General features: G+C 36.8%; 1 protein-coding gene across 3 annotated transcripts in view; it reads right to left on the bottom strand.

Annotated features, from left to right (window-relative positions):
- Window positions 1–5,931: 5,931 nt before the first annotated feature.
- Window positions 5,932–27,370, bottom strand: part of LOC128246722 (DNA repair protein REV1-like) — a 40,851-nt gene continuing 19,412 nt past the window's right edge. For all 3 annotated transcript variants that reach the window (XM_052965105.1, XM_052965106.1, XM_052965104.1), the window contains exons 14-21: window positions 25,695–26,692; window positions 25,002–25,155; window positions 24,021–24,359; window positions 21,341–21,510; window positions 20,878–20,998; window positions 20,069–20,362; window positions 18,040–18,164; window positions 5,932–14,589 (exon numbers count right to left, since the gene is read on the bottom strand). In XM_052965105.1, the coding sequence (XP_052821065.1) occupies window positions 14,472–14,589; window positions 18,040–18,164; window positions 20,069–20,362; window positions 20,878–20,998; window positions 21,341–21,510; window positions 24,021–24,359; window positions 25,002–25,155; window positions 25,695–26,692 (2,319 nt within the window). In that variant the 3' untranslated portion in view covers window positions 5,932–14,471. The remainder of the gene's footprint in view (window positions 14,590–18,039; window positions 18,165–20,068; window positions 20,363–20,877; window positions 20,999–21,340; window positions 21,511–24,020; window positions 24,360–25,001; window positions 25,156–25,694; window positions 26,693–27,370) is intronic.

Raw genomic sequence — 27,370 nt, forward strand, 5'->3', positions numbered from 1 at the left:
TTTTTTAGACCGAAAGTTCAGCCCCTATATGCTTATCCAAATCCAGGCATTTTCCTTTTATTGCGGGACAAACATACTCATATCTAGTTAAATATCGCAAATATTGATTATTTTATTTACATATAGATAGACGTTACGTTAATTTTTGCAACATTTAACTAAATTTGGATAAGTTGGCCAGTAATAAAGGAAATACACCTGGTTTTGGGTAAGCCTATATAGTGGCCGGAATTTTGGCATAATGATAGGCTTTAAAGTCATAATTTGTAAAAGACTATATTTTTGTATAGATATAGGGACCATTTGAAAAATGCTTTCGAAAAATAACTAGATTTGGTTAGGTTTGACCTCAGATAACCGAGATACACCAGGATTAGGGTAGATTTGGGAATATTGTGATGCCCTGTCCCTACTGGGTCTAATTTGTAGAATATATTATCATAGAGTGGATCATTTCGTATTTTTTTTCCGCCAACAAACATAAATGTTGCAAAATAAAACTTCAAATTGATATTTGTTGTTAATGGAGTCTTACATGAATTCAATTTATTCATCAGGGAAATGGTTTTGCACAATATGCAGTAAAAGCTTGAATCAGATTCTCAATTTCCAAATTGAGAACTGATCAGATCATAATCGGCTTATTTTTAACGGTGATGAGTGATGAATGATGATGCATATTATTGCATAATATACATGTATTTGTTTATTTTTTAAAAAATAAATTCCTCACTTTATACTGTTCTATTACAGGCAATACAACAAACCTATTGAGCCATTTAAACCTGGAGCACAAGCACTTGATGGTAGTGCCACCAACAGACAAAACACAGCCAAGAATAGCTTCCATATTTAAACAAACTGCAGTAGCTGGTGGGGGGAAACTCTCCAAGGAGAAGGAAGAACGGTTGAATAATCTGCTGATGCAACTACTGGTCGACAAGGCCCTGCCCCTAAGCCTACTAGATCATAATATATTCCGCCAGCTTATAGCAGAGCTAGAACCAAGGTATACAACTAAACATTGCATATATATTAATTATAACCTCTTTGCGCATCTGTAGCTTGCTTTTGAAATCATTGTAGAAAAGGAGCATTTGCTCATACAGAGCAAATGCTCTATTTCCTACAATGATTTCAATACAATTCTAAAATAACATGTTTCTATTGTCTAGAGTTTCATGTTGTACATCACATTCTTTCCTCATGGACAAGTCTATAAAAGCTTGTGGAAGAAAGGGTTAAATATTAATAAATAATCTTAACTAATAACTAGTCCAATGATTTTTGTATGAGTATAGGACTCTGGATGTGCACCAAAATAAATCAATTTTTGATGAGCTTGTTTTCTGAATGTAAAGTTGGTAAGAAATGTAGATTATGATTAAAATTTAAAACACCAATTCTTTATTGCAGTCTTATAGACAGTAGACAGTTGTTTCAAACAGCTAAGTAAATAATATTACTAAATACTCTGAGAACTGTTTCACTGTTATTTTATTTGATTATTTGGAAGAGCTGCAATGAAAAAGGCAATACTTAATTACTTATGAATGGAATCTATGGATTAACACTTTCGCTGCCATATTTAAAACTGAGGGATTGTTACCGGTTTTGGACCAAGTATTTCAATGAAATCATTTATGTAAATAATATTTAATATTTAATAAAGTTTCGCTTTGCCGAAATCCCAATATTCAGAATAAATTTTGTTGCAAAAAGACGAAGTTCCTGATCAGTGATCCTTCTAAGGTGGCGTCTGGTCACTGGTCAAGGACTACACTTTTTTGCAATGTGGACTTACATGGCAGTGAACTATTTATATTCATGAGTGGCAATTTACTTAAGATGCTCTAATGCATATTTTTCAGATATACTATCCCTTCAAAAAAATCTGTGGTGAAAAGTCTTGAAGGAAAGATGGAAGAGATGAAAAAAAAGATAATAAAAGACGTAGCTGGACAACAGGTTAGCTTAACACATGATGGCTGGACAAGCATAAGTACACAAAGCTTTGACACAGTGACCTGCCACATGATTAATGACGATTGGGAGTTGAAGAGTGCCGTCCTACAAACTAAGAAAATAGAAGGTCAGCATACTAGTGAGAATATTGCAGCCAATTTGAAACAAACAATAGAATGTTGGGGATTAACTCCAGCAGTTATCACAACTGACAATACAGCAAATGAAAAGAAGGCAGTAAGTTTACTTGGCCTTACCAGATTTGGTTGTTTTGGCCATAGATTAAATTTGGCTGTAAAGAAATCACTTCAGTTACCACTAGTGTCTGAACTGTTGAAGAAAGGTAGACATCTTGTAACATTTTTTCACAAATCATCTTCGGCCTCTGATCTTATGATGAAAAAGCAAAAGATTGTGTTCTCATCTTCACCTCAGCTGATTGGGCACAGACTCATAATGGATTGCCCAACAAGGTGGAACAGTACTCAGGAGATGATACGTCGTCTTTTAGAACAAATGCCTGTACTCATGAATGTCGCAAGTGATCATGACAACCAGTCAATCTCGAAGTCAGCAATCAAGGCAAATGTCTACACCTTTGAAGAGCAGGGTATTCTACAAGATATTGTCCGAATTCTCGAAAACTTTAATAAAGCTACCAAAGTACTGTGTGCTGAAAATTCCCCCTCAATTCAGAATGTGTGTGCTGTGACAAAGAAACTTACGATGTGTATTTCAAGCACTGTTGATGAAAATGAAACGGTTCAAAGTTTGAAGGAAGTTCTGTTGTCAGAGTTAGAAAAGCGTACCGAGTATGAGGACATTCCCTTGCTTGGAGCTGTCCTCAACCCGGACACAAAGGGTTTGACATTTTTGACAAATGAGGAGAAGGACAGGACTTTGAGTTTACTGAAAAACAAAGCATATGACATGTCTGTGATGGTCAAAAAGGAAAAAAATGACCCAGATGCTGCTACTGCAGGACAAGAGGCAAACATACCAGAGTTACCAAACTTACCAGAGTTACCGAATGTTCCCCCTGTACCAGATAATGATGGTCAAGAACTTTCCATCGAAGATGAACCGGCTTCAAAAAAGGCCAAAGTCATGTGTTCAGATTATATGGACTGGTTAAGTGATGTAATTGTAGTGGGTGAATCTTCAGTACCAGTAGTGGATTTGGTACAGGAGGAACTGAATAGATATCTCTTATCTGAGAGAAGAGCCACAGATTCAAAACTAACTCTTCTACAGTGGTGGAAAGAAAATGAGTTCCAGTTCCCAAGGCTAGCAAAAATTGCCAAGTCTGTTTTGGCAGTTCCAGCTAGCTCGGTTCCATCCGAGCGCGTATTCAGTCTTGCAGGAAATATTGTGAGCAAGAAGCGTGCCCGCATGAAACCTGAACTAGTTGATATGCTTATCTTTCTTAAGATGAACAGAAAATTGTACTGGTAAACATGACTAAACAATTGTACTTCTACACTTTTTGGCTTGAAAAGGACTTGGTCAGAGGTGACAATTTCAGGAAAACTTATATGAACTTTCCCTCATACAAACAACTTTGTGTGCCTCGGTAAAACATCATTTTTGAAAACATTTAAGGAAATTGAGTATTTTGTGATGATTGCCTTGTTCAACAAAATGCATTCAAAACCTTTCAAAATTGATTTTTTCAATCTCCCTAGATTTGTATCCATTCAGTTAATTTCTTTCATTGATGATTAGTCTCAAAATAGTATTTTTTCATCATAATATTTCCTCGTGGATAAGTTAAATAAGCTAATTAATTAAATTAGCTAATTAAAGATAAATCCACAAGGAAATAATCTGATGAAACCTCTCCCCACAATCTAGGCCAATTTTTTTTATTATTATTTATTTATTTTAGTTGTATTGAAATCATTGAAGAAAATAGAGCATTTGCTAGTAAGAGCAAATGCTCATTTTTCTACAACTAAGGTTTGTCATTAAAAAGAGTTTCAAAGACTAGCATCATGTTTGTTCATATTTTATTGTTCTATTTACAATCCTTTTTATCATAACAATTAGATTTCTTGTTTATAAGTCAAATAATATGGACTAGGAGTTTTCAGATCTGGGACTACAATGTTTGCAACTTAACTTTTGATTTTTTCTATTGCAAAAATTTTCATATTTTTCTCCAGACTATTCTCTTGTGGATTAGTCTTAAAACAGCTTGTGAAGTGAAGGATTAACCTTTTCCTCCACAAGCTACTTTAGGACAAACTCTGATGAAAATATTGAAAATCTATGCAAAGGAAAAAATACATATTTGATTTGCATTGAACTCATAGTAGGAAATGGAGTTCACTTGTATGGAATAAATGCTTCATTTCGTACAATATTTTCAATAACAATCAGTTACAGAGGCGCTCAATGGCGCTTCCGTGGAGGAAATGGTTAAATCTTTGCATACGCTAGAAGCTCACAAACATATTTTTGAATCCCAAAGGCTCAACCGATTAATAATCGATGTCTAATCGGTTAGTCTTCCGATTAAGTCCGATTAATCGATTTTAGTTTTTCCAGCCGATTCCAATCACTAGTATATACGTATCATCGTCTGGACAGCGACATTGAATCGGACGACCTTGAGATACTTGTGTGACATGTATGTTTTAAGACTAGATGAACTATATTAAAATGATAAAGGTAACATGTTTCTACAGTTAAGTTCATTTCTGACTTGTTGAATTAGTCAGATCAGAGTGTAGTCATGCTTTGTCCAACATTGTATCTCATCTGTCTTCATAGGTTGTCCCCTCTGTAAGTCAGTGAGTTATTACTCAATCTTCACCAAACATACTGACAATATATTTTGCCCTATTTTCAGAAAAAAATACATAGAAACATAGTATTTGTCATTGTAGAGCTTAAAACATGGCAAATAACATGCTGAATAACAGTTTGCCACTTTTGTTTTGAGACGTGGGAAAACGGCAGAAATGGTCCAGAAAAACATTATTTTTTTTTCAAATTTCATTTGGCCATAACTTTCTTATAGATAAATGGATTTAATTCAAATAAAGACTATCATATTGTTAATACCTTTAAAACGATATATAACAATCAATAAACTTTTTAACTTCAAAGAATGTCCGATATCACTACGACAAAAGGAACCGGCCGACGGCTTAAAAGGCCGCTTCAAAATGAATTTGGGCCGGTTCAAATCGGCGAATTCTTAAAAATGATATCGAAGAAATTTTGTAAACATCCTGCCGGAAACCGTAATCTAAATTATGTGACCTGCGCATGTGACCTGCGCATCTAACCTTTTTGAACTGCACGCGTACCGAGCCGTTAATTCTCATTGGTCGGCTTATTATAGATATTATCGGAATTTCCAGAATTGCTATTTTTGAGCCCCTACGTCGCAAAAAAAGATGGCGAGGTTAAAAATCGAAAAAAGTTTGTTTGCACTTCGCCGTGAACAGCCACTGGTAAAAAAAAAAGAAAATATGTTTTATCTATTGTACAAATAAACGACATAAAAACTCTTTGTGTACAGTAACATTCCAATGTTTACCGGCACGTCGAAAAGGATCTCTTGTTACGTTTTACATGATAATCGAAAGTGGTCAGTATTAATTAACTTACCATGATTTGTCCAAAATTTACTTTTTTAATATTTAACAAAAAAAATTGGATTCTTTTTTTTTCAATAAAGTAATTCATTTTAAATCAAAATTGTGTTATATTGTCTTCAACAATAACTACCCTTATCATGGTCAAAATAGCCCAGAATGCACGATTTCACACCTAGAAATCAAAAAATTTCCGGACCCCCCTAGCAGGCGAGCGTTGCGACGCTCGGATATATGGGCCTGTTCAAAATATTTGAAAGCCTCTTACAACAATTCTTATTGAGAACCCTGTAAATGTATATAATAGGTACCTTTATACAAAAGTATTTCTAGTCAGTCACATAATAATCTAGTCATATAATATTTTTTTATAGTATTCAGATTCAATCCCTAGTTGTCTAGCAAATCAGTGCTGCTTTTTAACTTGCTGTTTTTGTTAAACACATTTTGTTCATATGAGAGAGATACTGGAGTTATTGTATAACATGGACCACATTGTACTAACTGATATTGTACAGTTGTCAAGTAGTGTATGTTTAATATTTTGCAAAATGAATGTTTTTACATGGTAATGTTTTTAAAATGTTTCATTAATAAATAAGACAAACAAAACAAGTGTAATATTTTGCAGTTGTTCTTTTTTATTAGCATGTAGAGTGATTGAATGCATTGATTTGCTGCAAAAATACAAGGAGTATATGTTAAAAAAAGACATACTTTTAACATCTGCTATTAAACCAATAAAAGAAATACAAAGTTAATATTGAACTAAATTGTTATCCAATGGGAAGGCTACTCTGCTGCACTGACCAAATTCCATGGCCAAGTAAGGGAATAAACATTCAATGTGATGGGAAATATAATTTACAGTAAATATACCAGCACACAGGTTGGAACATAGAGTATCTTACTTTGAAATATGTCCTGAAGGCGTAAAAATACTGCTCTGAAATTGAGAAAGAGGATTTTAGGTACGGACCTTTTGATAGACATATTAAAATATTTTGTGTACTGATAAGGCTAGCTGCAAAGACAATCAAAAAGAATAAATGTAATTCAATCTTTAATTTGTCAATTAAAATGAACTTAAATCATGTTTTTATTAGTTTTCAATATAATTCATTTAATGCTACTTTTAGATGTAGACAGGTCAACTTCACCCCAGCAGTCCGTTTTGTTATGTCACTTGTGCTGTCCATGTAATTGTCATTCGTTAAGTCCATGTAATCTTCATGAATGTACAATGTTTTGTATCGGGTGATGTTTTAAACTGGTTTTATATATTTAACTTACAACTTCATTGGTCGATATTTATATCATCACCGCACCAGACTAACTTTCTATTTTCCTTTAACCATTCTTTTAAAAACTTGGACATCAAACTGCAAAGTTTGACATTATTTCTTTCTATTTTGTTCCATTACACAGGCGTGGCTATTGTATAGTTCCCTGTATTATGTCTTTTGACAATTTGTCTTGTGTTGTATTTAAATATATCTTATGTTTATACAGGCTTTCAAGTGACCATTAACAAAAAAGTAGGGATAAAAGTAGGAGGATTTTTTGGAAAAAGTAGGGTAAAATAGTGATTTAAGAGCAAAAAGTAGGGATAGTAGGGCTCTTTACTTTCCTTTTCGGATGCAAATAAATGACTACTAAACCTATTCATCAACTGTAATGTACATGTATTTATCTTTGCTTAGAAATCAGTGCTTCAAGAGGTATTTAGCCACAGGATGAGAAGATGAACCTGAAATGGGTGTCTTTGACTTGCCAACATGCACCACTCTTTCTCATCATGAACACCTCTTGCAGCACTGGAGACCTACTGCATCAAGCTAATCCTACAAAATACTAGAAATGTCTTCTTATTAAAATCAAAATTTAGATAATTTCAAATAATGCATTTAGTTTAAACTTTTCCATTATTTCTCGAAAATTTTTTTTACAAAAAAGTAGGGATAGTAGGGCTTTTTCAAGAAAAAGTGGGGAAAAGTAGCAGCCTAACAAAAAAGTAGGGAAAAGTAGGAAAAGAAGGGCCCGCTTGAAAGCCTGAATTATACGTTTGACCATACTATAACATGAACTGAAGAACCCCTTTTTTAGCATTTTCCATTAATTTGTCATATATGTCAAACCTCCAAAACAGTTTTCATTTAGGATGAAAGTACACATTGCAATCCAGTCATTAGCAGTTATGGAACTTTCTCAAATTTGATAATATTTGATCAGTTCAATCAATTGATAAATGTGTCGTTAATTTTGAGAAGATGAGAACATTCTAGCTTTCATATGCGACACAAGCATACAATGCGGTTCTGAAGGGAATTCTCTGTCAAATGGCCTACAGGATGCTCCCGAAGAACTTTATTCCTTTAATATTAAGCGCGGTATCAAGTCAGGATAAAAGAGAAAAAGGTCCAAGACAATATGTCCTGTTTCAATATGCTGTGTTCATTTGTATCTTATCAGCTTCATGTAAATTAATATGTTCCCGTTCCATATTCACATCTTCGAACACTTACCTTTACACTACAAACACATTCAACAAAGAAGCATACATCTTAAATTCCTATCACGTTTCACCTATGTTATCTGCTTCATTTTTGAAATAAATTTTTGTTAATGAGTTCCTACTTGTCCTTCTTCTTCACCCCTGCACAAAACAATCAGCCAGTTTAGGTCTGTGTTGCCCTAGATACAAACGCTTGAGTCCTTGCCGCATATAGTCTTTCTGCGCATTCTGCGCTTTGATTATTGTTTACTGCTACATGTGTATGATATCTGTATCTGTCACCTGACCAGTCATATGACACTATAGAGTTACTGGTTTCTCAGACATGTTTTAATATTTGTAGCTTAGTAAGGTGGGGTTGCCCAAAGGGTGGTTAGCTTAGTAAGGGTCAAGTTGCCCAAAACTATGGATTTTTTTAGGATTTTCCATTATTTTGTTAATCCACCGAAACAATTTAAGATGAAAGCACAAATTCCATCCAGTCATTTACATTAGCAAATTCTCAAATTTGATCATTATTGATCAATTGATTTAATTCATAAATATGGTTAATTTTGCATTTCAGAAGATAAAGAACACTCTGCTTCCATATGTGACACAAGCATACAATGTGGTTCTGAAAGGGAATTCTCCCTCCAATGGCCTACAGGATGCTTTAATTCTTTAATGTTAAGCGCGGTATCAAGTCAGGATTAAAGAGAGTAAGGTCAAAACAGGGAGACTGAGTGCCAGTGAAATCCAAGATGATCAGCTCAATCCAAAAAACAATCATACCAAAAATGAAAAAAGAAGTGGCAAAACAATTAATGCCAAAAATAAAAAAAAGCAGAAATGGCTGGAAATATAGGACTTCAATCTACATAGGCAGCTCCTGAAACTGCGGCTTTACAGACGGGACGATTGGTGCTAGATATATACATCATTAGTTTGATGTAGTGAGCCACACTGAAAACATTGTTGGCAATACCCTCACCCCAGGATAATGTAATTTTCTAAGTTTGAATGCAATGAATTAGTAGAAAATTGATTTCCCTTTGTATCCATGAATATCTCTGTCAGGTGTCTCAAGTTAGATAGATGCACGTGGTTTTCATGCAAGTCTCAGTTTAGGCTCATTCAGCTTTGGGCAGCCGATGAACACGAGAAAACGAAGGTATAGAAAGTAAATGATATGATGTGTTTTCATGTTAAAGTATTATAAAATACATACAGTGTTAATATGAAATATATATGATAAATATGTTTGTTACATGTACATATCAGTCGGTTGCCCGAGCGCTAAATACAAATTAGTAATTGAATGTGGTTGTTTGTCATTATTTCGGAGTTAGTAAATGGAAATGGAAGAAATGAGACGACCTCACAGTGTGACCAAATGTTACCAGCGTTTACAGCTAGTCCTGTTAATTAAAAAATGCAGCAAAACCAAATATCATATGTGAAAATGTACCACCTCCAGTGCCACTTCAAAATGCATGGGCTGCCCATCAGTCATTACTGCAGAAAGGCTGATTCTAAAAGTAGAAATAAATTCAAAGTAAGATTGGCTAGAAACATTGGTGAATGGGAGCAATATATGTCATCTTGCGACTGCAAGTTGGAAATGGACCGAACAGCTGAGTATGTGGTTTGTGATCCCTTCATCACTTACCATACGGATCACAGGTTGAAATTGCACTTGCTGAATACTGTTCATCTGTTGATTACACGAAACCAGTAAAGACAATAAAAACAAATGAAAAATTGCCAACATCTTTCACTGGGAAATAATGGATATAAATAGCAACTATGGCATCCATCGAATGTTCAAGAAAGTGTCATGTAACCTAGAGAATCTGAAACGCCAGCTCGTGTAATATCACTTGAAGACAGAATTGCAAATGTGCAGAGGAAATTTATGAAGTTTGATTTAGTCTCTATATTCTTAATGACATGCTCACAAAAATATATATATAGATAGGTTTTTATTACTTTGGTGATATTCACCTCCTGGCGGGCGAAAGAAATACTTTCCTATCCCCTTATTCTTTGGCAGAGCAATTTCCAATTTTTGATAACAGATTTAGCATTTTATTTTATATATTTGGCATTATTATATACACAATCTGGCAAAATCCTGTTGATGAAACTTTCCAGGGCGAGGGGTGAAAGCGAAAAGGATCTATCCTCTTTATCTAATGGCACTTAGATCCTTTTCGCATTCACCCTCAGGTTTTTTTTTCATGAAATTTTATTGTATAATGTTTGCATATTTCAGCTTTTTCTGTTACTTAAATTTATTTCATTATTTTTTTGTAGACAATGATTATTGGAGTTAAAGCATAGAAAAAACTCATTATCAATGGCATCAGTCCTGATCAATTTGGTGAAAGAACTAGATAATGATCCAAATGTGTTACAGACACTTGACATAGATCAGACACCTGCCTCCTACAAGTTGGTTTATGAATTGGTCCATTGAAACGATGATGAAAGAACTGTGGAAAAACTAATGAAAACTTCTTTTTCAATAAACTTGGATGAGGCCACAGCTAACAACAAACATGATTTTTACAATCTTATGTAATTATCTTGACCACGATGAAGACAAGATTATTCTTGAACAGTTAACCTCTATAGAAGTGGTGAAAGTTGATTAAGAAAGTTTGAATCTAGCTATAGAGAACTTGTTCGAAACAAATGAAATTCCATGGGACAATTTTGTCTCAAGAAGGATTGTCGATAAACTTAAGAAGACTCCTTTCTCACTTAACTTGGATGAGGCCACCGCTAACAACAACCAGCATGTCCTTACAATATCTTGTAACTATTATGACTATGATGAAGAGAACGTTATTCTTGAACAATTAACCTCTATAGAAGTGGTGAAAGTAGATTCAGAGAGTTTATTCTTGCTATTGAGAACTTGTTTGAAACAAATGACATTCCATGGGAGAATTTAGTCTCAATACTAATGGATTCCTGTGCAGTAACGAGGAGCTGTAAGAATGGTCTTGAGGAAAGGATGAGGGACAATAACGCTCATCCCTTGTTAGACATTGGCGTGATGTGTGCCTTCATATGCACAATGGTTCAAAAAGGTTCAGTGTGCCGTTTGACAGTTGTGGTACTAGACCTAATGACAAAACCCCTACAGACAATTATTATAATGTAATGACCTGCGTGTTTACCTTTCGGATATTTGTGAGGTTTTTAAGATCACTTCTGTCGAGCCCAGCAAGATAGAAAAGACGCTCATATAACATTCAACAGAGGTATGAAACTAATGAATATCATATAATATTAATGTAGGATATTTTAAAGTAGTTTGTAAATCTTCATCAATTTAATAAGGTCATTTGAAATCTTAAGATTTAAAGGTTACTATTTAAAAATAAACATATATTATCCAATATAATCAATATTTGGTATGAGATCCTAGCTGCCGAGCTTTGGTTAAGCATGAAGACTGCTATGGTCAGAAGTCTTGAGTTTACAAGCCCTCACTCTGAGCTAGTGTTGATAAAACAGAACAAACATGAACAATTTATATATATATATGGTATAAACTACAACTGGAAGTAACGTTATATGTATATTTGGTTTTAGTGTTATCATGTTCCCAACTATCCGGAGGGATGCTAAGGGAAGTGTCATTCTGACAGATACTAGATTAGCTAGGCTGGTTAAGTCAGAGAAGCGGGAGTGGGCGAAACCCGAAAAATATGAAGAGGTAAAGATTGCTGCTCGTTGTCAATGCAGGGAGGCGGGTGGGGATGATAACCAGCCAAAACAATGGATGGGCTTTCTACGTATGCAGTGGGGTTCGTTCAGGTAAGATATGTCAATATAGTTGAATCACAGGTAAATAAGTACCAGTGTATATCTGCAGATATTTCCTTTTCGTTAATAGGTGGATTGATATCATTGTATCATGTAGTAAATGTAATAACGGAGACAGACTTAACCTTGTACAAGTTAAATCTATTTACTTGACTTTTCTTTTGGATCAAAAGACAAATTCCAGGAAGTAAAAGTTATGACTTCAATATTGATATCAAGGCCACAGTTGACAGTCAAATGTTACATTTGAAGGATAGTGATCATCTCGCGTATCAGTTACTATTTTAATGGACTTAAAAAGTTTCCCTTTAACTTTTAGCAAAACCTTTAAAAGCTGCAAATAGCCCAGCTTGCCGTTCCATGAAAGCTAAAAGATTGTTCCTTTTCACCGACTTTGTCCAAATTATTTACATCTGTTTTGTGTTTCAAACATTTGTGCAGATTTTTCACATTTTCACTTGTGGCTGTGGCACTAGATTTTCTTTCTTCACACTTCTTTCCTCCATATGATTTTGTCAATATTTGTTTTGCAGAGGAGAAACATACCGCTGGCTTTTGGAAAACACACCGGGATACTTTGGATGGTTGATAAACAAACTGAAGCAGGATAAGCTATCCCCTTCCGACCATCTGTTCCTGTTCAAAATGACATTGATCAAATATGCCAGCATGTTCCCAGAAGGAAATGAGATTGTTGCCATTAAAGAAAAGAAGAAAAAGGCAAGTAAAATTATTTTGTTATGGATTGTCAATTAAAACGCCTTATCTGATTATATTCAGTCCTGTACTTTCAGCTTTGATTATTATTTTGAGAGGTGATATCAAATGAAATTGTAAATATAAAGAAATGAATAAGTAGAACAATGACTGCAGTTTGCTTTGCTCAGAAAAGTTATGAACTGATGTATTTGGGATGGAAAAATGACCTTTATTCTTCCTGTATTTTTCAGCAGACAGTTCCAGTAAGAAGCAGCAGATGACTACTGTAGTAGGAGCTGGGCTTGGTTTTCGGTCAAATGACAATATGTTGGCGTTGAAATTCAAAAACAAGCATGACGTAAGCATGTTGACAACTATACAGGATGCCAACATGAGTGTGTGGAAAAGGAAGCATGGCACTGACATCCATGTCCAAAAGCCAACCTGCATCATTGACTATTGTCGGTACATGGAAGGTGTAGACCATCTGGATCAGTTTGGGCAATATAGCACCATTGCCAGGAAAACAAAGAAGTGGTGGAGGAAGCTGTTCTTCCACATAATGAACATTTGTATAGTGAATTCGTACAGGTTGTACGAGAAGTACACGACAAACAGACCAAAGAAAAACCACGAGGGTTTCCATAAGTCTGTTGTTGAAACACTCATCATCGAAGGCAGTGGACCACGTGGCCAAACTGAAAAGACCTATTCTTGGGAAAAGCCTGCTAGACTGACAGCAAGGCACTTCCCTGCATTCATCCCTGCGAAGCAAGGGGCTAAACATGCCAAGCCATGCCAAGACTGTGTCGCCTGCAACGTCAAACCGGAAAATCGGGAAGGAAGCAAGAGAAAACAGATTGCATACTTGTGTCCTGACTACCAAGTGGCATCGTGTATGCCTGAATGCTTTAGAATATACCACAGCCACCATGATTTTAAGGCAATATTGTTTGAAAAAAAAGAACCAATGGCAATATTCAATTGAATATTCACGACTCCCCTCATTTACCTTTGCATTATTTTCTTTATAGTAAATGTATATTTTTAAGTTCATTTCTTACATTATCTTGTAAGAAGTATGTTTGTATATATTAACAAATTTGCTACTGTAGTGGAGTGGAGGTATAGTTTAAAAGTGCCTTCCCCATAGGGGGGTTAAATGTTTAAATGGAATATCCCTTAGGTACTCAAGGTCTACAAATGGAAAAGATACAGCTATTAAAGAGACCACAGTGTATTTTAATTATGTACCCATAAATAATTCAGCAGCAAAAGCTAATTACTATATCAGATTTATAGCCAGTTAAGGTTTATCCATTAAAATTGCTTCCTTCAATTTAATTCATGATAGACAATGAGTTAAATTGCATTACTTCCCTTTAATCATAAACTCTATTGCATGTATTGTTTATTATAAACTGATGTTATAGCTATAACAGCACTTGTTAATCAGACTTCACACAGTAAACATGTTATCAAAACTTTGAGTCTTTGTACATCTTACACCCATCCCATGGAAAAAAACAGTATAAATCATACATAACTCGTGGACTGTAAGTTTGGAGTTAATCAAAAGTGATATTCATTAAAAGATAGGACAAACCTCTTCTTATGGTGGGCTAATTGTGTAGATCACAAACTGTGTAGTAAACTTGGGAAGTATATGGTTGCAGAAAATCACTAATGGCAACCAGTCTGTAACCAATCACATCACATCACATGACCAAACATTCTGACATTAAATGACAAACCAGTCCTGAATTGATCACACCACAATTGAAACCAGTCTGTAACCAATCATATCACATCTAATGATAAAGCAGTCTGACATAGAGAATGACAAACCAGTCTTGAATTGATCACACCACAATGGAAACCAGTCTGCTTCCATACATCTGTATGGTCAGGGCCTGTGTTTGATGAAGAATTCTTCTCAAAGACGACATCCAGTCTGGGCTCTCAAGTTTCCGGATGTTCCTGAAAGTGAAATCATCATTGATTCAAATGCAGTTTTCTTTTTTAATTGCATTAAACTTCTCTGATAAGCCTGAAGCAAATTCTCTTAACTCCAATCATAAGGAACATCACTGGACACAATTTGCTTATCAGCTTTTCTCCCTAAATCAAGAGACATAATTATAAAATATCTTAGTCAAAGTAATAGGACTCTCTGTATGTACGCTTCTTCAAGTAATATGTTATAAAATAAATCATCTAAAACAAAGTTTTAGAAAAAAGGCTAAGGCTATTTTAGCATGAAACACATAACTTTGTTCATGCTTCAGGATTGGAGGGTCAACTATATACACATTGTTCACTGAACTACAAGCAATGTCCAGTTCAAACACCAACACTTACCTAAACATGTATTTGAGCACAAGTTAAACCTCAACACTGACCTAAACATGTACATGTATTTGAGCACCAGTTAAACCTCAACACTGACCTAAACATGTATTTGAGCACCAGTTAAACCTCAACACTTACCTGAGCATGTATTTGAGCACCAGTTAAACCTCACCAGTTAAACCTCAACGCTTACCTTAGCATGTATTTGAGCACCAGTTAAACCTCAACGCTGACCTTAGCATGTATTTGAGCACCAGTTTAACCTCAAGGCTGACCTAAGCATGTATTTGAGCACCAGTTAAACCTCAAGGCTGACCTAAGCATGTATTTGAGCACCAGTTTAACCTCAACGCTTACCTTAGCATGTATTTGAGCACCAGTTAAACCTCAAGGCTTACCTAAGCATGTATTTGAGCACCAGTTAAACCTCAAGGCTGACCTAAGCATGTATTTGAGCACCAGTTAAACCTCAAGGCTGACCTAAGCATGTATTTGAGCACCAGTTAAACCTCAAGGCTGACCTAAGCATGTATTTGAGCACCAGTTAAACCTCAACGCTGACCTAAGCATGTATTTGAGCACCAGTTAAACCTCAAGGCTGACCTAAGCATGTATTTGAGCACCAGTTAAACCTCAAGGCTGACCTAAGCATGTATTTGAGCACCAGTTTAACCTCAAGGCTGACCTAAGCATGTATTTGAGCACCAGTTTAACCTCAAGGCTGACCTAAGCATGTATTTGAGCACCAGTTAAACCTCAAGGCTGACCTAAGCATGTATTTGAGCACCAGTTTAACCTCAAGGCTGACCTAAGCATGTATTTGAGCACCAGTTAAACCTCAACGCTGACCTTAGCATGTATTTGAGCACCAGTTAAACCTCAACGCTGACCTAAGCATGAATTTGAGCACCAGTTAAACCTCAACGCTGACCTAAGCATGAATTTGAGCACCAGTTAAACCTCAAGGCTGACCTAAGCATGTATTTGAGCACCAGTTAAACCTCAAGGCTGACCTAAGCATGTATTTGAGCACCAGTTAAACCTCAAGGCTGACCTAAGCATGTATTTGAGCACCAGTTTAACCTCAAGGCTGACCTAAGCATGTATTTGAGCACCAGTTAAACCTCAACGCTGACCTTAGCATGTATTTGAGCACCAGTTTAACCTCAACGCTTACCTTAGCATGTATTTGAGCACCAGTTTAACCTCAACGCTTACCTTAGCATGTATTTGAGCACCAGTTAAACCTCAAAGCTTACCTTAGCATGTATTTGAGCACCAGTTAAACCTCAACACTTACCTGAGCATGTATTTGAGCACCAGTTAAACCTCACCAGTTAAACCTCAACGCTGACCTAAGCATGAATTTGAGCACCAGTTAAACCTCAACGCTGACCTAAGCATGAATTTGAGCACCAGTTAAACCTCAAGGCTGACCTAAGCATGTATTTGAGCACCAGTTAAACCCCAAGGCTGACCTAAGCATGTATTTGAGCACCAGTTAAACCTCAAGGCTGACCTAAGCATGTATTTGAGCACCAGTTTAACCTCAAGGCTGACCTAAGCATGTATTTGAGCACCAGTTAAACCTCAAGGCTGACCTTAGCATGTATTTGAGCACCAGTTTAACCTCAACGCTGACCTTAGCATGTATTTGAGCACCAGTTAAACCTCAACGCTGACCTAAGCATGAATTTGAGCACCAGTTAAACCTCAAGGCTGACCTAAGCATGAATTTGAGCACCAGTTAAACCTCAAGGCTGACCTAAGCATGTATTTGAGCACCAGTTAAACCTCAAGGCTGACCTAAGCATGTATTTGAGCACCAGTTAAACCTCAAGGCTGACCTAAGCATGTATTTGAGCACCAGTTTAACCTCAAGGCTGACCTAAGCATGTATTTGAGCACCAGTTAAACCTCAAGGCTGACCTTAGCATGTATTTGAGCACCAGTTTAACCTCAACGCTGACCTTAGCATGTATTTGAGCACCAGTTAAACCTCAAAGCTTACCTTAGCGTGTATTTGAGCACCAGTTAAACCTCAACACTTACCTGAGCATGTATTTGAGCACCAGTTAAACCTCAAGGCTGACCTTAGCATGTATTTGAGCACCAGTTTAACCTCAACGCTGACCTTAGCATGTATTTGAGCACCAGTTAAACCTCAAAGCTTACCTTAGCGTGTATTTGAGCACCAGTTAAACCTCAACACTTACCTGAGCATGTATTTGAGCACCAGTTAAACCTCACCAGTTAAACCTCAACGCTGACCTAAGCATGAATTTGAGCACCAGTTAAACCTCAACGCTGACCTAAGCATGAATTTGAGCACCAGTTAAACCTCAAGGCTGACCTAAGCATGTATTTGAGCACCAGTTAAACCTCAAGGCTGACCTAAGCATGTATTTGAGCACCAGTTAAACCTCAAGGCTGACCTAAGCATGTATTTGAGCACCAGTTTAACCTCAAGGCTGACCTAAGCATGTATTTGAGCACCAGTTAAACCTCAACGCTGACCTTAGCATGTATTTGAGCACCAGTTTAACCTCAACGCTTACCTTAGCATGTATTTGAGCACCAGTTAAACCTCAAAGCTTACCTTAGCATGTATTTGAGCACCAGTTAAACCTCAACGCTGACCTTAGCATGTATTTGAGCACCAGTTAAACCTCAATGCTGACCTAAGCATGAATTTGAGCACCAGTTAAACCTCACCAGTTAAACCTCAAGGCTGACCTAAGCATGTATTTGAGCACCAGTTAAACCTCACCAGTTAAACCTCAAGGCTGACCTAAGCATGTATTTGAGCACCAGTTAAACCTCAAGGCTGACCTAAGCATGTATTTGAGCACCAGTTAAACCTCAACGCTGACCTTAGCATGAATTTGAGCACCAGTTAAACCTCAAAGCTTACCTTAGCATGTATTTGAGCACCAGTTAAACCTCAACGCTGACCTTAGCATGTATTTGAGCACCAGTTTAACCTCAACGCTTACCTAAGCATGAATTTGAGCACAAGTTAAACCTCAATGCTGACCTAAGCATGAATTTGAGCACCAATCAAATCACGACACTTACCTTAGCATGTATTTGAGCACCAAATCGACCTGTTCCAGGTTTCTTTCCAGTATAAGATCATGCAAATAACTGGCCAGTACTGTTTCATCCTCACACTGTGGATTTGGGGTGGAATCTATCCACTCCTGAAATAGATATAGAGGTGGTACAAGTAAAATAGGAATGGAAATAAGGTAATTAATTTCCAGATTTTGGTGGTTTATTGAAAATAAAGTTTGATTGTATCTAGTCTTGAATAATTCCCTTCATGTATAGTTTCACTCTTTCTGACATTTTAGCATGTTTCATCGCAAGCCATTGAAGTTACCTTACACAGTCAATGTCAGTAAATCCAATATGTTTCTTTCGAAGCATGAAATATATAAAAGAAAACATTTCTTGTTTTAATGTATAAAGATTGCAATGAAACGAAACAATTATCCTCTATCTATCAGTCTCAGTTTCAGCAAATGTGTAATGCAAAACCCCCATTAAATTAAATTTATAACAAGAGATGTTTGTCAAACATTATGCCCCCCCTGAGCGCCATGTTGTCAGGATTATATGGACAATTGAATGAAATATGCATGGACCGAAATGACAGCTGATTTGTTGCTGTTTTAAGATTATGACCATTAAAGTGTGAGGATAAAGTGTGTTATGACCGTCATGACCTTTGACTCTATGAACTCAAAATCCAGAGTCATCAGCTGGTCACCAGAAACCTAAATGTCAAGTTTGAGGGCCATGAGTGCAGGCATTGTCAAGTTATCACAAGACAAGTTTTTTTCGTTCAAGGTCACTGTGACCTTGACCTTTGACCTGTTGACCCCTTAAATCATAAGGGGTCATCTACAAGTCAGATGCAACTCCAAGTCAAGTTTGAAGGCCATGGGTTCAGGCATTGTTGAGTTATCACTAGGACAACCTTTTACCATTCAAAATCACTGTGACCTTGACCTTTGGCTCTATGAATCCTAAAATCAATAAGGGTGATCTACAGGTCAGGCTTAACATCCATGTCAAGTTTAATGATCATAGGTTCAGGCATTGTTGAGAAATCAGTAGGGGAAGATTTGTTAACTTTTTTGCGTTAAAGGTTACTGTGACATTGACCTTGGCCTGATGACCCCCAACGTCGATAGGGGTCATCTACTGGGCAGGCCCAACCTTCATGTCAAGTTTGATGAACATAGGTCCAAGAATTGTCGAGTTTGCTTTCAAGGTCACTGTGACCTTGACCTTTGACCCCTAAAATCAATAGGGGTCATCTAATGGTCAGGCCCAACCTCCATGTCAAGTTTGAGGGCCATGGGTGCAGGCATTGTTGAGTTATCACTTGGACAACCTTTTATCATTCAAGGTCACTGTGACCTTGACATTTGGCCCAATGACCCCTAAAATTAATAGGGAAAATCTTCTGGCCAAGCTCAATCTCCAAATCAAGTTTGAGGGCCATGGGTGCAGGCATTGTCGAGTTATCACTCGGACAACCTTTTACCATTCCAGGTCACTGTGACCTTGACCTTTGGCCAGATGACCCCCAAAAACCATAGGGGTCATCTCCTGGTCAGGCCAATTCTCCAAGTCAAGTTTGAGGGCCATGGGTGCAGGCATTGTTGAGTTATCAATCGGACAACCTTTTACCATTCAAGGTCACTGTGACCTTGACCTTTGACCCATTGAGCCCAAAAAACAATAGGGGTCAGCTACTGGTCAGGCCCAACCTCCAAGTCAAGTTTGAGGGCCATGGGTGCAGGCATTGTCACGTTATCACTCGGACATCCTTTTACCATTCAAGGTCACTGTGACCTTGACCTTTGGCCTGATGACCCCCAAAAACAATAGGGGTCAACTACTGGTCAGGCCCAACCTCCATGTCAAGTTTGAGGGCCATGGGTGCAGGCATTGTTGAGTTATCACTCGGACAAGCTTTGGTCTACCGACGGACCGACCGACATACCGACATGCCTGTGCAAAGCAATATTACCCCTCTTCTTCGAAGGGGGGCATAATTATCGAAGTATAGGATGAATAATTATTCACAAACCTTCAAAAGTAATCTAACATCCGCTATTGTCACGGCCCCACACAAGTTGACTGCCTTAGTTTCTTCCTGAGTTCCAGCTACTTTCTCTGATGATGCATTACTTAAAGAACTTGTTTCTCTTGTATCTTGCACAGCCATATTTTGATAGCTTTTATCAATAGCAATTTCTTTGCTAGTTGACGGACCGTCATCTATAAGGTCCACATAGTGATGTGTGTCTACAAACTCTAAGGCAGGCAGGTTGGATGTACTGCACTGTTGGTGTTCTCTGTTGCTTTTGGAGACATCTTCTTTCTGAAGTGCAGATTGTTAACATCTAAATATAAGCAATTATTTAATACTTGTACGTTTTTCCAGGAACCGCTCCCAGAACGAACATACAATTCTTCAATCTTGTTTCTTATAGTTAAGATCTAAAAAAAAGTACATTTGGTTCGGGTTACCCGACCCTACCTACGGAATAGGTGCCGACCCTACCGTTTTTATAGTCAGTTTGAAAAAAAATATTGAAAAACTAAAAAAAAAAATTAAAAAAATCTTTTTTTTGTTTTGTTTTTTAAACATGGAGTTTAAAACCTTAAATGCTTATACAGGAGATAACTTTAACACCATTCTCCAATGATGAAAATGTCATTCTTATATAAAGCCTAATAAAAAAAAAAAATAAAAAAAAAAAAGCCTACCTACTCTACCTATTTTTGAAAAGGATGTAACCCTAACCAAACAATTATTTTTTTAGGCCTAAGCAAACAACTTTCAAATGGGACTTTGCTACCACGTAAAACTGATAGTGGAAATCTTCAGCTTACCTGTACATTTCTAGCGCTGCCCTTAAACAGCGTTTTCTTTGATGTGCTGCCTCTTGGTCTACCGCGTCCCCCTGGTCGACCCCTGGGGACCTTAAACTGGGGACTCCGCTTCCCTGGAGATCTGTGGACATAAATTTTTAATTGCAATCAACCGTGCCTAATAGTTCTTCAATGTGTAATAAACAAGATAATTGCAAGTGGATCATGCCAATGTCTTCCTTTGTTAATCAAGGGGGATAACTCCCGAGTCAGAAATATTGACCTTGAAACATATGGGTATTATCAATCTAATGATATGGCCAATCCTGTTTTTTTTTAATGATACTGCCACCACCATGCCAAGAACCAAACATTTTGTCCTACAGCAAAAAGCAACAACTATAATGATAGACTCTACGCAATCAATAAAACTGTGATGTTATAAATATATTGACAAAATGACCACAACATAATCATAACAAACCTCTTGCTGGGAGACCTCTTATTTGGGGAAGTGGTAGGTGAAGCCTGTCTAAGATTGAGGAAGTTGCCTCCCCTTGCACTGGATCTGCCATTTGTAGCCTGTCTGGAATATGCTTCCTTTAATTCTGCTTGTAGAAATTCTGGCAGGGCCTCTAGGCATGTAGGATCCAGCTTTGAAAGGTAAAATGTTGTGTTATTTACTTTAATTATTTTTAACTATAATTTCCTTATCAATTACCTAGTATCAAGCAAACTGCTAAATATGCCTTAATTTACATTTAAGCAAGCTAACCCTAATACCAAATGGTAAATCTCCCTTAACTATTCGCAAAATATGGCCAATTTCATTGAGTTGATTTCATTTAGTTCAGTGCCAAACTATGACAAATGTCATTTAATTATCAATTGGCAAATATGATTAATTTTACTTTATTATTGGGCAAATGCGACATATTTTATTAGTTATTGCCAATGACATTTAATTATTGACAAATATGACCAATTCATTCATTCATTGACAAATATGGCCAATTTCACATAACTTTTGGCAAAAAACGACCAATCTAACTTAATTATTGACAAAAATGTCCAATAGTAAACTATTGATTTTTTTATTCTTAACAATATAAAGCTTGATTTTCAACTATGGATACAAAGGTACAGTACACTCAACGAGTTGGACCCACTTTCCGTTTCCCTACGCGGATTTTCGCTACTGCAGCCAAAACAACGAATTGATCGACTGTACACGTTCCTCGGAGTTGGAATTTAAGGCCCTTGGAGGGTGATCAATCAACCGAAGAATGATGAACGCGGCGTTCCTCGGAGGGGTAACCTCCACGAAACTCTGCGGACACTTGATAAGAATCTATGCTAAAATTATTTTTTTATTTAAAAATTTTCATCGATTATGACGGCTTTAGTAAATTGCCATTTTTCTTTTTCCTCTGCCTGTTTAACAAGAAGTTAGTTTACCACAAGAATGCAGTCTTATTTCACTATTTGCAAATGCATCTTACGAACGTTTTTTTTTAAATAATGACTGAATACATTGATAAACACATTTCACCCGAAAAAGGCTAGGTTACTTATTACACATTTTTGGAAAATCAGGTGGTCAAACACACGTTCAAAGTTCAGAGCGCACGGTTGAAGGCCTTCTTGCCTCGTTGACTGTCAAAAATTTCCCTAAAACGTCATAGCTATTTTTAACAACCAATAATAATAGTATATTCTATATTGTTTTAATCATGCGCATGACATCTGAGGTCATGGTTCAGAATTGTGTAAAATGTCGGCTGTACTATGATGCAATACAGTGGCAATTCATCAATGATTCAATGTTTACTATTGACAAGTCAAGACAATTTTCAATTGGCGTTTACGGACACAAATACAAATTAAACGCTGGTAAGAATCTTGTATGATTAACAATGTACATAAGCATTAAAACAAAAAACTTCTGAACAAGAGTGATTTCTTGCTTATCTGATTAGACACGGAGTTCTGCCGAGGGGTCAGGGTTCAAATTTAGACTCGCACTCCCAAAATGCGAGCGACATTTGCAAATTGCGAGTGACTTTTATTCAAGCTCGCAAAATTCTGCGAATGGCTTTTTCTAGACCACAAAATGTTAAAAGGAAAGTAGAATAAACATGAACTTAACTCCGCTATGTAGTCAAGTGTAAACAGCCTATAAGTGGCATGTTTACACTACCAGTATAAACAAGACAGTACAGAGTCACGCTCTAGTAAGTTTTCAAAAATAGAACAAATACGGAAAAGGCCGAGTTTTATCTTGAATCTTTTCGGGACGCTCCGAGGCAAAGTGAATCGAATGACGTAATCACCTAGCTCAATCATTGGCTAACTTAAGCGCTTTCGCGCACTACATGTAATCCCCATCAACCTTTGAGTATATTTCCGCCCAACTGTCAAAGTGAATAGACTTCGTCAATCGATATATTTCATGGTCCAAAGCATCCACGCTACATTGTTGCTTTTATTTATTTTAAATTAATAATGTTATTGTTTTTATAATGTTTTTGTTTTTAATACTTATAGACTTAATGAAATCTGTAGCGTGCTTGCCGAATGGGTATTACATGACGGCGAGGGTAAATATACAAAGTGAACAATGTCAAATTATTGGGCTTTGCTACCAAAAAGTGGCCAGCTGAGTCTTTCCGTACCCCCCAAAAAGAATAAGCCATCAACAAGTTCTAGTAGTCGAGTCACTCAAGATTGATACTTTTTAATATTCATAATATGTCTTAGGTGTAAATTTCTAAGGGAATAAAGCAAATAATAAAATTGCAAGTTGATTTTTTATTTTGTGAGTTGCCTCAAAAAGCACTCGCAAAATTTTGCGAGTGCTCCTCAAAGTTAAATTCGAACCCTGGGGGTCATAAAATCGGACGATTTTCAACGCTATCGTTCAAATTAAACTCGGTGGTAAACCAGCCACTCGGAGGAACTCGGTGGGATTTTAGTGAGGGCAACAGTTTTATCCTCGGGGAAGTCTGTGATCATCGACTTTATCCCTCAGAGTGAGCGAGGAAAGTGGGTCTAACTCGTTGAGTGAACTGTATACAATACATCTTTTTTATATCCATCCAATAACAACCTCAAACAAAATGAAACGGCACTCATAACTTCACATACAGTACACAGTTTATTACCTGTGATGGTGAGGGCAGCGCTACAATAGCATCCCCTGAATGTGACCTCCCTCTTTGTCCCAAGTTGTCTCCCCTAATCTCAACAGAACTACTAGCTCCATTCGGACTAGCATTATCTCCCCTGATAGTAGCTGAATTTCCCCTCCTTTCACCAGAATTACTTCCCCTGGTTCCAGAGTTTTCTCCCATTTCAATTTGCTGAAAAGTAGCCTCTGACTCTTGACTTTGTGAACTACGTAATGTTCTTTTTTCAAGCTTCTTCTTCTGCCTATTTGCCATTTCTTGCTCAATCTGAAGTCTTATATCCTCTGGCAACTCACTGAGCACATCGATGTCCACCTAAATCAATTAAAAAGCATTGCAAATAATATTGAATAAAAACCAAAGAGAAAGCGATCACAAAACTATACGTTTTGTTCATGTAAAGAACAAAACACATGTATGTGAAAGATTAACAGTTTTGAATTTATTGAAAAATTATAGGGGAAAAAATAGAGTTCAATTAGAAAGTACTCCCCGAGTTAAATGAATGTAAAGTATTTTTGTATAATGCAAAACTAAAATGCTTTTTCTGCGTCCATTCAACAGACAATTAAGTTTAATTAGAGAGTACTCCCTATGTTAAACGAATGAAAAGTATCTTTGTATAACGCAAAACTAAAATGCTATCAGTGTCCCTTCAACAGACATCACTCTGATAAGTTCAATTAGAATGATACTAACTAACAAAATTGTACTAGAACAATACAAATTAGATATAGATATAGGATTACTTTTAAAAGGTGCATCATGCTTATTTGATAAAAATTGGATTATGTTATTGGATGATTCCCATTTTTAAGAAATATGCCTTGCCAAGCACTTTAATTCTCTATGCAAAAAATGAATTAATTTCATTTTCTTCAATTTTTCTTTAATGTTGTTTTTAAGACAAGTCTGAAAGATTTACGAGAAAATACCCCAAATGTGCCAACATTATACCTGGGAGGGTGAGGGGAAGTAATCCACATCATCCGCCTGTCTTATTCTGCCAGAACTGGGAGTTACCGCCCTTGCCTGTTTTGAGCCAGATTCAGGGGAGAGAATCTCTGGCAAACATGGGAGGGGAGGTAACTCATTGCTGATTTTTTGTCGTCTAAAAATGAAACAGATTTTTTAAAAATATTAGTAACATAATTTTATATAAATAAAAAACATTTCCGTGTTTTGTTGAGCTTCTAACCTATGCAAAACATGAAACTAGAATTTCTATAATACTAATTAGAGCAAGACTTACAAGTTTAGAAATTGGCACTTAGCTTGATCCATTAATGACAAAAGTTACTGGGTTTCCTGGTTAGCACAGTGGTAAGTGCACTCCCTTCACACCAAGGCGACCTGGGTTCGATTCCCAGTCTGGGCGCATGTGAGTTTGGTAAGTGGTCACCAAGCCGGAAAGTGGGTTCTCTCCGGGTACTCCGGTTTCCCCCACAACACAAGACCACACTCTCACGCAACATTGTGCCAACGACAGTGACTTAGTATAAGTAAGCATAACTTTCTTCACAATCATTGTAAAATATATAATGTTTAAACTAAACATTACTGATTTGAACGTAATATGGTTACACTTTTATCACTTATTACAATTATAATTCAAGAATCAACCAGTTTCTTCAAACTTATTCAACTTACTGCCCAATATCATCTAGTATGGTGTTTCTTTGTTCTTGGGGCATCCATGCAAATCCTTGAGACTGGGGTAGCTCAATTTCTTCATGCGTTGAAAGATTCTCCTTGTTACCTTCAGCCTCACCACCACTCCTGGCCAGATCTCCAAAGTTTTCAACATATAAAACCTCATCATCGTCATTTGTTATATCAATAACAGTGTCTGAAATTCCTCCAATATCTTTATCTAAATGTTTTAACTGTACAGGTACCCTTGGACTAACATACGACCTATCACTGCTTGTGTTTCTATTTATAAGAGATCTAGCTAATCCTGATGATGAAGCGCTTGTGTTTCTATTTATAGGTGATTTAGCCAATCCTGATGATGAAGCGCTTGTGTTTCTATTTATAGGTGATTTAGCCAATCCTGATGATGAAGCGCTTGTGTTTCTATTTAAAGGTGATTTAGCCAATCCTGATGATGAAGCGCTTGTGTTTCTATTTAAAGGTGATTTAGCCAATCCTGATGATGAAGTGCTTGTGCTTCTTTTTATGGGTGATTTAGCTAGTCCTGACGAAGGTGTTCTAGCTAATCCTGATGCTGAAGTGCTTGCGTTTCTATTTATAGGAGATCTAGCTAATCCTGAGGCTGAAGTGCTTGGGTTTCTATTTATAGGAGATCTAGCTAATCCTGAGGCTGAAGGGCTTGTGTTTGTGTTTCTGTTTATAGGAGATCTAGCTAATCCTGATGCTGAAGGGCTTGTGCTTGCATTTCTATTTATAGGAGATGTAGCTAATCCTGACGATGAAGCGTTCATGCTTGTTTTTCCTCCTCCAATAGAAGATCTAGCCAAACCAGAAGGAAAAACTTTCTCTGGGGATTTATGTGAGATCAAAGGAGATGGTTTATCTGCCTGGACTGATCTGTTGACGGTGAAGTTAAGAATACTGGTTGATCTAGAAGACTTGCCGGCTAATCCAATAGTGGCTGGTTCTAGCTTTTGGATCTGTATGCCAATCTACAAGAGCAAGTTTTCTGAATGTAAGCTGGTCATGAAAGCATGCCTGAGAGTTGTGAAATTGTGCCTATTAGTTGTACAAATGAATATTGCATATTCTCAAGCAGTTTTAAAACTATGCTTACATAAGAAATCTAATCATATAAAACTATTTTAAGTGCGTTAAAGAGATTCGCTTGGCAACAATATTTCTAACTTTGTTCAAAATGAGTTCATGGCCTTACTTTAAAGTAGAGACACCAAAACAGCCACTCATTTTAACAGAATTATGTAAATTCGTCTTTTTTCAAAACAAAATGTTAATGTTCCCTGTCAAGGTGATGCTAAACTTTTAGTTAATTAACTTCAACCTGTAAAGCTGCTGATAATAGAAAAAAAAATATAACTAGAACTGTAAGCCATAGGCTAACGAATACCCCCCACCCCTCCATGTCTAGGTTGTTTGCCCTGGAGTTAGGCCGGACAAAGCTAATTTTGCCTACAAGGGGAGATAACTCCAGTCAGGGTCATGTGACCTGTACCAAATTCACAGATGCGAAAGTTTACAACATGGCCATTAATTTCTGAAAGTTTGATAAAGATTTGTTGAATAATAACAGAGATGAATCCCGGACAGGGCTTATTTTGCCTACTTTAACACATCAAGGGGAGATAACTCCAGTCAGGGTCATGTGACCT

Source organism: Mya arenaria, chromosome 9 (assembly GCF_026914265.1).
Source record: "Mya arenaria isolate MELC-2E11 chromosome 9, ASM2691426v1".
Classification (NCBI taxonomy): Eukaryota; Metazoa; Mollusca; class Bivalvia; order Myida; family Myidae; genus Mya; species Mya arenaria.